We start from the raw sequence: 12,276 nt of genomic DNA on the forward strand, positions 1-12,276 counted from the left end.
CGGAATGGAGCGTGGTTGTGTATTCACTGCATACCTGTGGAGTAAATACGCGGAGCTGTAAATCTTCATCAATATGGAAAAGATTGAGGAGGTAACTCCAAGTTTTGATGAAATATACGTCCAGTAATTTTAGCCTTGTAGCTTGCAAGTACAAGTCCAGTTAAAACCCACTTGATTGAAATACATACATTTCAGCCCACTCTACTTAGGCTGCCATCTCCCCTCCTGTTGTACCTTCCTGCCCAGATGCCCGATGCAGGCACGTATCAACCTTACTTACCTATGTATATGTATGCTTCATAAGGCAGCTTTACGAGAACAATTGCATGGAACACATCTTTCAAAGCAAGGCAACGTACTCAGGAAGTCTACTGGTGATTATTTGTTTTTGTTTTTCTCTATAACCTTAGTTTCACCCTAATTTTCCCAATGTTTCTCCGTAAACCATTCGAGCCCAAAAACACAAATACAACGCTAGAAACAGAAACCCATTGTGAATCCTCTACTGGATCTGGGCCATTTTTGCAGTCATGAAGTTATAGAAAGAGAACGAATTCGAGGTAGTACCATACGTGCTGTAGCAAAAAGAGACGCGGTTAGCACAATATTCAGGGACAGTACGAGTTTAGGGGAACACCTACTAGACGAAACGGCTGGCAAGGTACGATCCGAAGATGGCCCGGAGGTAGTTGTCAGGGACGCGGGCAATTATGTTCTCGAGGCCAATCTTCTCGAGCAACAGGTTTGGCAGGGCGTCCTTGAGAACCGAGACACGGATCTTCTCGTTCTCCCACAGTTCGCTGTGTTGCAGCTCCTGTTCAAGACTGTCAGCATTCATTGCCCCAAATTTCCCGATCGGAACAGAAGGTGTCTTCAACTTACAGCATCAAGAGTGGTAATTGCCACAGACAGCTTGTCGGACAAGACTGGCCTAGGCACACCAGTCTCGGCATTCTCGCGCCAGATGGCCTCGAACTCCAAGTAGGCGTTGCGTTGGATAGTTTCTGTATAGATATTAGTATGAGAGGGTCCACCATATGGGTCTTGATGTGGGTCCCCCGCAACAGGAATTATCACATACCTTGAACTTGCTTCACATAGGCCTTGTAGAACTCAGGAGCGTTGCCAGCGGCATCAACACACATGTGCTCAACAAAACCTTCATCATCGAACGCAAGACTCGCCAAAACTTCGAGCGATGAGCTGGTTACACCGCCCTTGTTCGCAGAGGCGCTTTTGTTTTAAAACAAAAGAAGTTAGCACAACGTTATTTTCAACACATAGGGACTTGTGAGTCTAAGAAACCTACTCCTTGATGAAGATGCAACCCGCGTTCTCGAGGCGCATACGCGAGGGCTCACTGCAGAACAGGTTGGCGCCCTCGACGATGTAGGGGATGGTTGACCTGCCATCCTTGATGATCTTGGCAACAGAGACGAGGTCAATGGACTCGGGACGGCCACCACACGGCACAAACATGTCCGTGAGGCCAGTGTCCAGGAGGTGGTAGGTGTTGCGGAAGGCGGTGCCGTTGGCGACTACCTGACCGTTAGGTAGGGTCACGTTGACATCCTCGCACAGCACACGGTAACCATCCTTGCTGAGTTTGCTCATGTCAAAGTTGGAGATCATGACACGCTTCTTGGCCAGCCTGCGGAGCTCATCCATGTCGATTCCGTTGGGGTCGCAGAGGACACCCGAGCCGTCGACGATGGATGTGTACATCTCGTTGCTGAGCAGGATCTCGTTGCTGCCCAGGTCTCCGTCGGGTCCGCCAGTCTGCATCTTCCTGACCTTGGAGGGGTCGAGGTCGAGCTTGCGGTAGATGCCCTTGACGTACTCGCGAACCGACAATGTGGTCATTCCATAGGTGTCGTGAGGAATGCCACCAAGCTTGGGTGACTTGCCGGTGAAGAAGGACTTCCACCAGGGTGCGTTGCGGGAACGAGCATGCTCGGTTGCCCAGTCGACAAGGTCGGCAGTGTTCTCATCGGGGCCCATGAACAGAATCTCGGGCTTGCCGTACAGATCCACAATCGGGTTCTTGATACCGGGAGTCTCGGCGGGCAGGAGAAGGTCAAGGATACTGTCAATGTACTTCTCAAAGGCCTCACGTGCCTTGTCCTGCTGCTTTGCGTCAAGCAGAATGACACCCTTGGAACCGCCCTCGGGAATGTCCTTGTTCTTGCGCTGCTGCGTGCTGGCAAGTCCGTAGTTCTCATCGAACAGGTTGCGAGCGTTGATGGAGTATGCTTCCTTGCTGCGGGACTTGACGATACGAATACCACCACGGGCGACGTCCTTGAAGCGGAGGTGGAAACCACGCGACTCAGATGTGATGACGAGGAACATGCCGTAAAGTGGCGTGGGGTACTCGATCTCGGGCAGGAAGGAGGCGTCCAGGCGGAAGCTCAGAGCGACCTTTGTGGGGGTGAAGTAGTTGGTCTTGAGGATGGCGCTGTTGAAGACACGGAAGGCAGTCATGACCATCTCCTCGTGCTCGTTGGAAACCTCCCTGGTGATGCGCTCCTTGAGAGCCTCGTCAGACAGCACCTCGACACCAGGTGTAGGTGTGATTGTGCCCTTCCCCTTGGCATCCGTGTTCAGGTGAACGCTGGCGAATGCAGCGTACAAAAGACGGACAAGACCCGGGTATGACCCAATGATCTCCAGGATGTAGTCGGGAGTGAAAGTCTCAGTACGCAGACGCCTCTTCAGCTTGGAGAGAAGCTCGGCATGTACGTTGTTCTTGGGGTCCAGGGCATCCGAGAGGGTGGCGTACTCGGAACCCAGGCGGTTCAGGAAATGCTGAACGAAGACCCAAGCACAGTGACCGTAGATGGCCTCCTGAAGGCTCAGCTCACCGGTAGCAAAGAGGTGGTGAAGCTTGTTGAGGGGAATGCAGTACAGCAGCGAAGTCTCCTTGGTGATTTGGTGAATGGACTCCTCGATGGGTGGGTACTTGCCGTCGAGGTTTGAGGCGGGGCGCAGGTAGATGGACATAACTGTGATGCCGTTGGAGAACTGCTCAACATATTTACGGGAGCTGGTGACGCCATAGTAGTGGTACAAGTCACTGATGGCGCTGAACATGCCCCTGGCAGTACGGGACCTGAAGGCAACCACGAGACGCTTCTCTGGCGAGTCCTCGATGTCGAACACCTCGATGACTGGGCCAGTTCGGTTGACGGCCAACTCAATAATCTCCTGGTAGATCTGAAGGGTGTTCTTGGTGGCCTTGGCAAGGAACATGCGGTCGCTGATGACCTCAAGACGAGTCTCATCAGGGTCGGCATTGGGCTCCACAAATGTGCACTGGTAGACGAAGTAGCAGCGAAGACTGGAACCGCCCCCGTTGGTGTTCTGGCCTAAAACGCCAGGTGACCTGAAGGTCTCGACCCGGAACCTCTGGGAGTCGTTGCCATCAAGATACTTGGCCTCAAGACGAGTCTCGTAGCGCGGGCCCTCGATTGCACTACGTCCCGGCTCGCTGGTGTCGATGTAGATGGCATGGTCAGAAGCCTCCATATCTAACCTGATCTCTTCCCGCTTGTCTTCGCGGGAGAAGGCTGCAACCTTGGCAGCATAGAGAGAGGTGATGTGGTTGGCAATGACGGCCGGCCTCTCGAGCTGGAAGTAGACATCGTCGATTCCAAGCTCGTTGTAGAACCAAGCCACCTGCTCGTCAATGACCTTGTCCGGGATCCAGCCATTCTCTTGAATCACCTTCTTGACTGTAGGATGGTCAGAATTGAGACGAGAAATTTTCAGGAGTGCTCCGCAACCGAATCTACATACCCTCAAGCATCTGCTCGGCCTTGCCTTTGAATTCTGGGGCAATGTAGCCCACAGTGGCGGACCTCAGAGTGCGGTTGCCATTGCCCTTGAGTTTTGACACGGCAAAGTGTGTCGGCTGAGGTGACGGATGCCTTTGGTCGTCGCCATTTGTTCCCAGAGCCTTTTGGGCTGTGCTGCTAACTGGTGAAGCCATGATGCTGGCACTGGAAGGCTCAAAGGGATCTGTATATTCCGGGAAGGAATTCCCCAGGTCAGCGGTTTTGATTCTTGGCTTATCCATGATGACGGCACCGCGTGCAAGGGTAGCACAGTGTTTGGAGATTGAAGATGTATGTGTAAGTGAATTGAATCTGGGGGCGGCTTATTTGCCAAGCAGTTTCTAAGCCGAAACAAGCCGTGGGTGCATTTGAAAGTAGAGTGATTGTGAGAGAAAGATGAATGAGTGTGTGACGTTTTTTTTTGTGAGGGCAGAAAAAAAAAAGAAAACAGAATTTCAAGTGCGGGTGAACAAGACAATATCTAAAATAGAGTCCACGTCGCCAGTTGTCTTTTTGTGATACCACAACTGAGTAATCGCTAGATCACCAATGCTGACGACAAGGGATGGAAGGTGCTGAGGTGGGTGGCTTAGATGCTGTAGCAGGGCACTTGTTGATAAGGGGTCTGGCTCCAAAAGAGTGCCTGCCGCTTTTTTTTTTTTTTTTTTTCTCTCTCTGTCTTCATTTTGTTTTATTTTGCGTCGCCTTACTTTGGCACCAACGCAGGGCAATTCCGACAAGCGACGGGTGGCTTCGTGGCTTACCGTATTTTTGTGTGGAATGAGCAATGCGTAGCCCCGTCCTGGTTTAAACTCGATTAGCTTAGGTTTCTCGAAAGGCACAGTAGCTTCAGACAGGTAAAGATAAAAATGCTCGTAATGCAGAATTGATAGTGATAGATAGGCGGGTTTGACAGGCTAGGGCAATTGGGCTGAGGCACGGCACACCGCCTAGCCCCAGTGCTCGGATTAGGCAAGGATCAATCCTCAACTCAAAGGATGACTTGTTTTGAATTGCGGCAAGGAATGCAGATAAGAGCCCGGCCTCCTGAACACAGCTTACCCGTCCGTTGCTGTAGCGGCTGGGGGTGAACGGATGGCAGATAGGGTAGACGCCAATGATTCGGTACAAGATAAGCTTGGAAGCTGGCGCAGAAGAAAAACATGGACGATTTTAATAACAAGCAGTAGTAGTAGGGCGGGCCACTTACTCTCAGACCACAGGTGTGTTGGGTGTTGGGATCTGCTAGAGAGATACCGGATCTACGCGGTGCCTGACCTGCCGGCTGAAAGAAAAGGGGAAATGATGTTTGTTTCCGACACGGATTGGTGGCCTCCCTTTCTTTCTTTCTTTGACAATTATAGATGAAAGGAGCTTGAATTGATTTGCAAAGAGAGCAATGCATGAGTAAGACCAAGATATCGTAACCTCAAGCGAACACGAACGCTGGGACTCGAGGGTCCTTTTTATACCTGAAGTACATCGTGTCAACCACAGGTCACGAAGTAGCTAGAGGTGGAGACCCCAGGAAGTGCATGTCAGGGGATGGCTCCCGTCATCCCAGGCGATCCGGTAATCGAATGCAGTAAGTCTATCACGGTACCTGGATTTGAATTTTTTTTCTGTCGTTTTCCCGTTTTATTTCTGGAATGCACGGTGCGGAGCCGGTACGAAAAAAAAAGAGGGCCCCCCCTTCTAATCTTCTATTGTGTTGGACAAAAGCTTGAACCATCGTGAGCTTTTGTTGGCCAGTTCAGCCTGGATTTACCTATTGCCCTGCCCACAAGCCCACACACACAACTTCCCGTAGTACACGACAATGAATCAATTGCCCCGCTCTCGCCTTGCTTTGCCCGCCCCGGCCGCCCGCTCAGCTGCGGCGGATTGATTTCAGGAACCAATCCACCCGACCCGACCAGACCAGACCAGAGAGATTAAGAGGTACCTCCCTCGCAGGTTACGGATGGAGTCCGGAGAAGGATTTCTGGAACAAAGAGGCTTATCCTGATCTGGCTCCGTCAGCGAACCTACCTTGGGTATACAAAAAAGAAAGCTCGCCTAAGCCCAAAAAAGTCTCACCGTCTACCTGGTGGTCTGGGCGTCTGGTCACCAGTGTTTTTTTTTTTTTTTTTTTTTTTTTTTTTTTTTGTTTAACCATCAAAACTACAGCAAACAAGTACTAGTGGGCTTGCATATGTACACTATTTCATGTTTGAACGGTTCAAGACAAGGGTGGATAGACCAAGAAAAAAGAAAAAAAACTCTCTCTCCTTCCACCATCCACTTACCGGCCAAGGTATTTCCAGGATGGGTGCAGGTACTTGACACCTGTTTATTGTTAATTTTTGTTCCAAAAGATCCAAGACGACAAAGCACAAGCACGTCAGACCAAAACAATGCATCGCGATGTGTCAAGGTCGTCACGTCAGTACGTAAATGTACGTAACAAAACGCCGCCGTTGGCTCTAGTTTGTGTGAGCCAGTGCACAACTAACCCCTCCATCCCCGCGCCCAGGCCCAGAGCCTTGAGTTTCCATTACCCCCAGATTATTGAAAAGTGGGTCCAGTTGGTATCATGGGGTAAATCTCTGAAGGCCTCATGATGTCTAGATACTTCGCTTCTGTGTTGCAGAGACCAGCCTCTGCCCGTCCACCCTTGCCGCCAACGTCACGAGGTATCGTCGGGCTCATCTCCCTGACCGGAATCATTTTGATGCCCTGGACCGACACCGAGCGAGCCGCAGTTGATGGTGACTTGTTCATACCAGGTCTCTTCTCACAAACTTGGAGTACCTCGACTAAAAATGAATGGTATTTCAACAACTCACCGCTAGACAGCCCACTCCGCCTGACATACCGCAACTCGTTTGGAGTACGGGATGTTTTTGTGTCTTAAAAAAGAACCGTATTTTTTTGGTCTGGTCGCCCAAGGGGCGTTACCATTCCCGACTGTCTTATCCCTGGAGAGACCATATTCCCTGTTGACCGGCAGTCGCGCTTTGTCTTCCGGGGTAGGGACATGGATCTCCAACTTCCTCCATTTTGTCTGAAATAATGAAAAAAAAGGTTGTAAAGTCTCTTCTCCAATGATCTCGATACCCCCGTTGTAAACAGTGCGTCTCGAGGACCAAGTTGCCAGGTGGATTACAGTAGGGAAGTTACCGTACTACGAATCTGGTACCTGATACTTTGTTCAAGGTTGTCAACACCACTCACTAGTGGGGCACCGTTCTAAAACCGACTCAATCGCCAACCAAAAAAAGGTTTTACTAAGACATCATTATTTTCTCTCCTCTTCCATTGATCAACTGCATTGCGTTGCGGTATACGTTTGCAATGGATCCTCTTGCCCGTACAGAATCCACGCTGCCCCATTTGTTAATATTACATTCGTTCTACCCGGTGGTCTCTTTGTACGAGATTATGTTGAGTGCTGAAACGAAGTGAGCGCACGATGTTCGTGTCAGCAATGAGCAGTTAGTGGTACCTGAATTGGAAATTACCTATGTAGGGTCGCTCTGTCCTACTGTCTTCCAGTGCATCTGCCGCAAAGGAACATGAATTGTCCAATCGGGTCTCATGCTTCACATCGTTGCAGGATCCCGTCCAACCATTAGGCTCCAGGCATTGAAGGTAGCTGCACCACGCGGCTGCCTTCACGCGACTGATTGATCAATTTGGTTTTTGGTGGGGCACACAACCCGAAACCCCATCCGTGACCACTATTCGGGCCCGGTGTCTTCAGCTCTCAAGTGTTTGACATTTCTGCCCGGAAGTCCCGAATTCCTGCGGAGCTCGTCTTGAAAACCCGGGGCTAAGTGCCATTTGCTCTCTGGTTGATCACAACCTCTACTCTTTTCACTTTCACATTTTGTCGACCTCGGCCCAGAGTCATTTCAACTCCAGCACAACCTCTCGGGTTGGGCAGCTGCATCAACGGGCATGTCGGTATGAGCACGGCCTATAGACTCCACGTCATGTTGCTCGATCCTCTTGCGTGTCCCTCTCGAGATGCAAGTGCATTTGACATCCTTCATTCCCTCGAGGATTGATTGAATCATATCATGTTCTCTTAAGAAATTTGACCATTGTGGTTGGTTGGCAAGCACTACACAAGTCCTGTGCGCCACAGGATTTGCTATCCCAACTTACCCCGCCTCGTTCCTGGCCTCATAAACACCTACGCATGAAAGGCACTTTCTTTTGGACAAGACTACCTCTACCAAAACTTTGCTTTCACAGCCTTGATCGGACGGCAGGCCAAATTATTCTCTGGGGTATTACTGAAAGCGTCAAGCGTGATTTGCAACCTGCACGACCAAGCGTGTCTGCTAGCCGGTATATCAGAACTGACTCCCACGCATGACCTTTATTCTTGAACTATCGCATTTTCATTTCATCGTTTGTTGATAGACCGGACTAGTCACGCATGACTTGTCGATCACCTCACAGGTATATTATATCTCGGCCCAAGGGCCTGCACTCGCAGTCTGGCGTCGGAAACGGTTCCCTCCCAACAACCAGCATCCAAGATGGGTCTCCGCCAAGATACACTGAGGCGCCTGCTGCTGGCATCGGTCATCATTCCGCTGAGCCTGGCTCTTATGCTTGATACCCATGTAAACCGCAGGCAAGACAGTGACGAAAACAGCTGGCAAAAGTTTGTGCGAGCTTCTCCAACCACAGTTATTACACCAAAGGACGTTGTAAGCCGGCGAATTCAAGGAAATGTGACCAACCCCAATGGGCTGATCAAGGGTGACGCTCCCACAGTGCTCACCCGGACACAAGCTTCCAACAACAAGACGTCTATCATTGTCGACTTTGGTCAAAATACCGTGGGCTTGTTGTCCATACAGTTTGCTGGCGCATCTGCCACTGCTTCGAACCGAAACGCCCTTCCTGGTCTGAAACTGGCATTCTCCGAGACGCTAGAGTTTTTGGGTGAAAGAAGTGACTTTACCCGGTCTGACCATGCGAGTGGCGTAAGTGGCTGACATGCGGGGGGAGACAACTTGGCTAGACCGACTAAACTAACACGGCCTCTTAGGATGCAAAACTCACCAACGGCACTGACCAGATCGCCGTCAAGCAGCAGCCGTACGAGTGGTTGGCGCAGTCTGGATGCGAACACGGCAGGCAGGTATGCGGTGATGGTCTCCATGGCTTCCGATACGTCAAGATAACGCTGGAAGCACTTGAAAGTGACTCGCCATACACCACTTCCTATGGCACAGTTTCCATCTCGTCCGTCAAGCTGCACCTATCTGCTTTTCACGGCACGCCGGATACGTTCACGGGTAATTTTGAGTGCTCAGACAAAAGCATTACCCAGTGGTGGTACGACGCTGTTTATACAAATGACCTCTGCATTGACACCTTCCGTCTAAACGATACGGAGCCTCGAGATGCCGGCAGCCCGACGTTGGTTGGCAAGCTTGTGCTACACGACGGGCCTAAACGTGATCGAGATCCATACGTGGGAGATTTAGCTGTCGCTGCGCTCACTGCGTACATTTCTCATGATGTCGCCTCATCCGCCAAGAATGTTCTGGCCGATCTTGCAGCGCACCAACGAAACGACGGCTGGATTCCTCCGGCCAGCATGTAAGTTTGACATCCCTTCGACCAGGGGGTCACTCGAGGTGCTGACGACTCAGCAGTGGAAACTACAATCTACAACTTTTCGACTATCCACTATGGTGGGTAGTATGTAGTTGCGACTATGCAGTCTATACTGGCGATCTTGATTACCTCAGGTCGGTATGGCCCAACTTGGTTAAAGTCCTCGATAACTTCTACCCCAGTGTCACGAACTCAGACACAAACCTAGTCGAGCGAAGGGGCTACGGAGACTACGCCTTCGTACCTCGCGAAGGTCCCGTGACTTATTACAACGCTCTATACGTCCGCGCTCTCAAATACGCCGCAGACCTTGCGGAGCAGATTGGACAAGACCAGGACGCTCCACGCTGGCGCAACAGGGCGACAGTGACTGGAGCATCCCTACTGAGACGCAACTGGGACTCTAGCGTCGGGGCGTTCTTTGATGGCGGCAGATGTGGATCATCTCAGCTGTGTCCATCTCACTCGCAGGATGGCAACAGTCTCGCAATCCTGTCTGGGATAGCGAACACCACTACCGACTCAGGGAACTCGCGTAGCAGCGTTGCTGAGTCAATCCTGTCCTATCTCGATAGCTCGCTGAAGAGGCCCTGGGGCAACGCCTTTTATGACAACGACCAGGTCAGCGACGGCTACTCGCAGCGAGTCTATGCCTTCATTTCCTACTTTGAGATTGCCGCGAGGTTGGAGGTTCCTTCCACTCAGGAATCCGCATTCGACGAGATCCACAGACTGTACGGAACAATGTCGGCCGGTGACCCAGGCGTGACGTTCTGGGAGGGCACTGGTCCCGGCGGCACCCCGTACCAGGGCGGCTTCACTTCCATGTCACATGGATGGTCCACGGGCATCGTGCCACTAATGACCAACTACGTGCTTGGGATCACGGCCAAGAAGGTCGGTTTTGAGCAGTGGGAGGTCAAACCTGTCGTTGCGGGAGAGTTGACGTGGGCCCGGGGCGCCATGCCGACGCCACGTGGCGCTATTCGGGTCTCTTGGACGGCTGGTCAGAACGGGGCCGCGTTTGAGCTTGACGTGGATGCGCCCGATGGAACTAGCGGTGCCATCAGCGTTCCCGTGTCGAACAAGGAAGCCCGTGTAAGCATGGGTGGGGTTGTAATCTACGACGGAGCAGCAGGAACCGCGCAAAGCGGAGCCACCTTCCAAGACGGGCGAGTGTCTGTCAATGTTGGCGCCGGCAAGCATCAACTGAGCGTGGCTAAAGCAACGTGAGTGAGAAGTATCTAATCCTGGAAGTCATGAGAAAGTATCGACACTGCGTTCTGCGCCTTGGAAGGTCATGGCCCATGGTGCTTGTTGCGTCATCGGGAGAGCTTTTACTTCTAACTCTAGTATCATACTGAATATTAATATGGAGCACAACTATTAAGTTAGCAGTTCAACACTTATGCCAAAGATACATACTAATATTATGTTGAACGCCTCTGACAAGATTGAGGCAGAACCAGATGGTAGCAGTTTAACATTTGGCAGACCATCATTGGCACATAATAGCTCAGATACACAGCTATGGCCTTCTCCAACTTCAAATCGCCTGGGGACAAGAAGGTGCAGCGGTCAGGGGTGGATGTCGCAACGGACACATTCGTGGCTGACCAAGGAGTTGCCCCTTATACATGTAATACTCTTATAGGACGTTCTTATTAAGCAGCCACTTTCAGTAATCAGCACTTAGTTTTGCGTCCCACCCAATATTAATAGGGCTACGTTATCGAACCTTCACGATCCGTTATTCAACCTACAAATTGGACCCACACAGCAATCGTCTGCACTGAGTACTTTTTAGGTGGAGTTTTCGGCCAAGTCAGACACAACGCATAAATCAGCCATAACGCATAAAGCCACAAAAGTCACAAAAGCCACAATAATGGTGAAGGTTAGGGGGTGTTACGTGATTTAATTTAATTAACAAAATTTTGGCGGATAATAATATCGTCGTTTTTTAATCCCGTCGGGTAACGAATAGTAACGACGTCAGATCCATTAAAATAAACGTGCGCCTTAAAGGCGATTTGGGCCTTTTTGAGGGTAGGCCAAATAAAGGTAGGTAGCAATTTAATTATGGTGCGGTGCATGGTGCGGTGCATGGTGCGGTGCGTGGGTTGGGAATAATTTTATGCAACGGGCGGTTTTTACCGCCCTCGGCAAAATTTTCACCGTTTAGCGGCAGATTTGGGGCCACATGGGCAATATGGGCCCCGACGTATTTGGGTGGGTTTTTGGTGGGTAAAAGTCACGGAACGTATTTTTTTTATGTTGACATTATGTGGAGTCAATTTGTAGGTTGAATAACGGATCGTGAAGGTTCGATAACGTAGCCCTATTAATACGACATTTAAGTACCTAAATTAACATTTAAATTCGTTTCGGCCTACCTTCCTACCTGCGTATCGAACGACTTTGTGAATTTACCGGTCAACCTTAGTAGACCTAATGGCCAGCAGTGCAGAAAATATCTCAAGGTCTCGAGATATTATCTATGTGGGGCTTAAAGTTGGGGAACTCTCTATGTAGTGACTGACTGACTCCAGGATGCCCGCGGTTGGTCGCACACATCCAAGATTGATACATATATATCTGCATGGGCTCCTTAGCCAAGTGAGAAGTTGACAGTGATTAATTTGCTTAATAAATGATCACACTCCCCAGCGAGTCAGAAAAAAAAAAAACAAAAACATACAACACCGAGGATTCCCCAGTGGTCACCCACCTGAGTACTAGTTCGGCCCTCACTGGTTTGACTAGAGGAGAGCGGACGGGATCCCGTATATTCCAGTGGGTATGGTCGTATGTG

The 12,276-nt window shown here is 50.6% G+C and overlaps 3 protein-coding genes across 3 annotated transcripts; 1 reads left to right on the plus strand and 2 right to left on the minus strand.

The window, feature by feature from the left end:
• Positions 1-358: 358 nt before the first annotated feature.
• On the minus strand, positions 359-4,243 carry PgNI_09472 (uncharacterized protein). Its single transcript, XM_031129456.1, has 6 exons — positions 3,799-4,243; positions 1,310-3,734; positions 1,082-1,233; positions 883-1,004; positions 642-814; positions 359-575 (listed from the first exon to the last, which is right to left on the minus strand). The coding sequence occupies exons 1-6, from the start codon at positions 4,076-4,078 to the stop codon at positions 503-505; spliced, it is 3,225 nt and encodes a 1,074-aa protein (XP_030977813.1). The 5' UTR covers positions 4,079-4,243; the 3' UTR covers positions 359-502.
• A 2,140-nt stretch (positions 4,244-6,383) lies between these two features.
• Positions 6,384-6,545, minus strand: PgNI_09473 (uncharacterized protein; the record flags this gene model as incomplete). The annotated part of the gene is made up of 1 exon (XM_031129457.1): positions 6,384-6,545. The coding sequence occupies one exon, from the start codon at positions 6,543-6,545 to the stop codon at positions 6,384-6,386; it is 162 nt and encodes a 53-aa protein (XP_030977812.1).
• Positions 6,546-7,568: 1,023 nt separating this feature from the next.
• Positions 7,569-10,873, plus strand: PgNI_09474 (uncharacterized protein). Its single transcript, XM_031129458.1, has 3 exons — positions 7,569-8,821; positions 8,887-9,443; positions 9,500-10,873. Exons 1-3 carry the CDS (start codon positions 8,369-8,371, stop codon positions 10,692-10,694), a joined length of 2,205 nt encoding a protein of 734 aa, XP_030977806.1. The 5' UTR covers positions 7,569-8,368; the 3' UTR covers positions 10,695-10,873.
• Positions 10,874-12,276: the final 1,403 nt, after the last annotated feature.

This window comes from Pyricularia grisea (assembly GCF_004355905.1).
Source record: "Pyricularia grisea strain NI907 chromosome Unknown Pyricularia_grisea_NI907_Scaffold_7, whole genome shotgun sequence".
Classification (NCBI taxonomy): Eukaryota; Fungi; Ascomycota; class Sordariomycetes; order Magnaporthales; family Pyriculariaceae; genus Pyricularia; species Pyricularia grisea.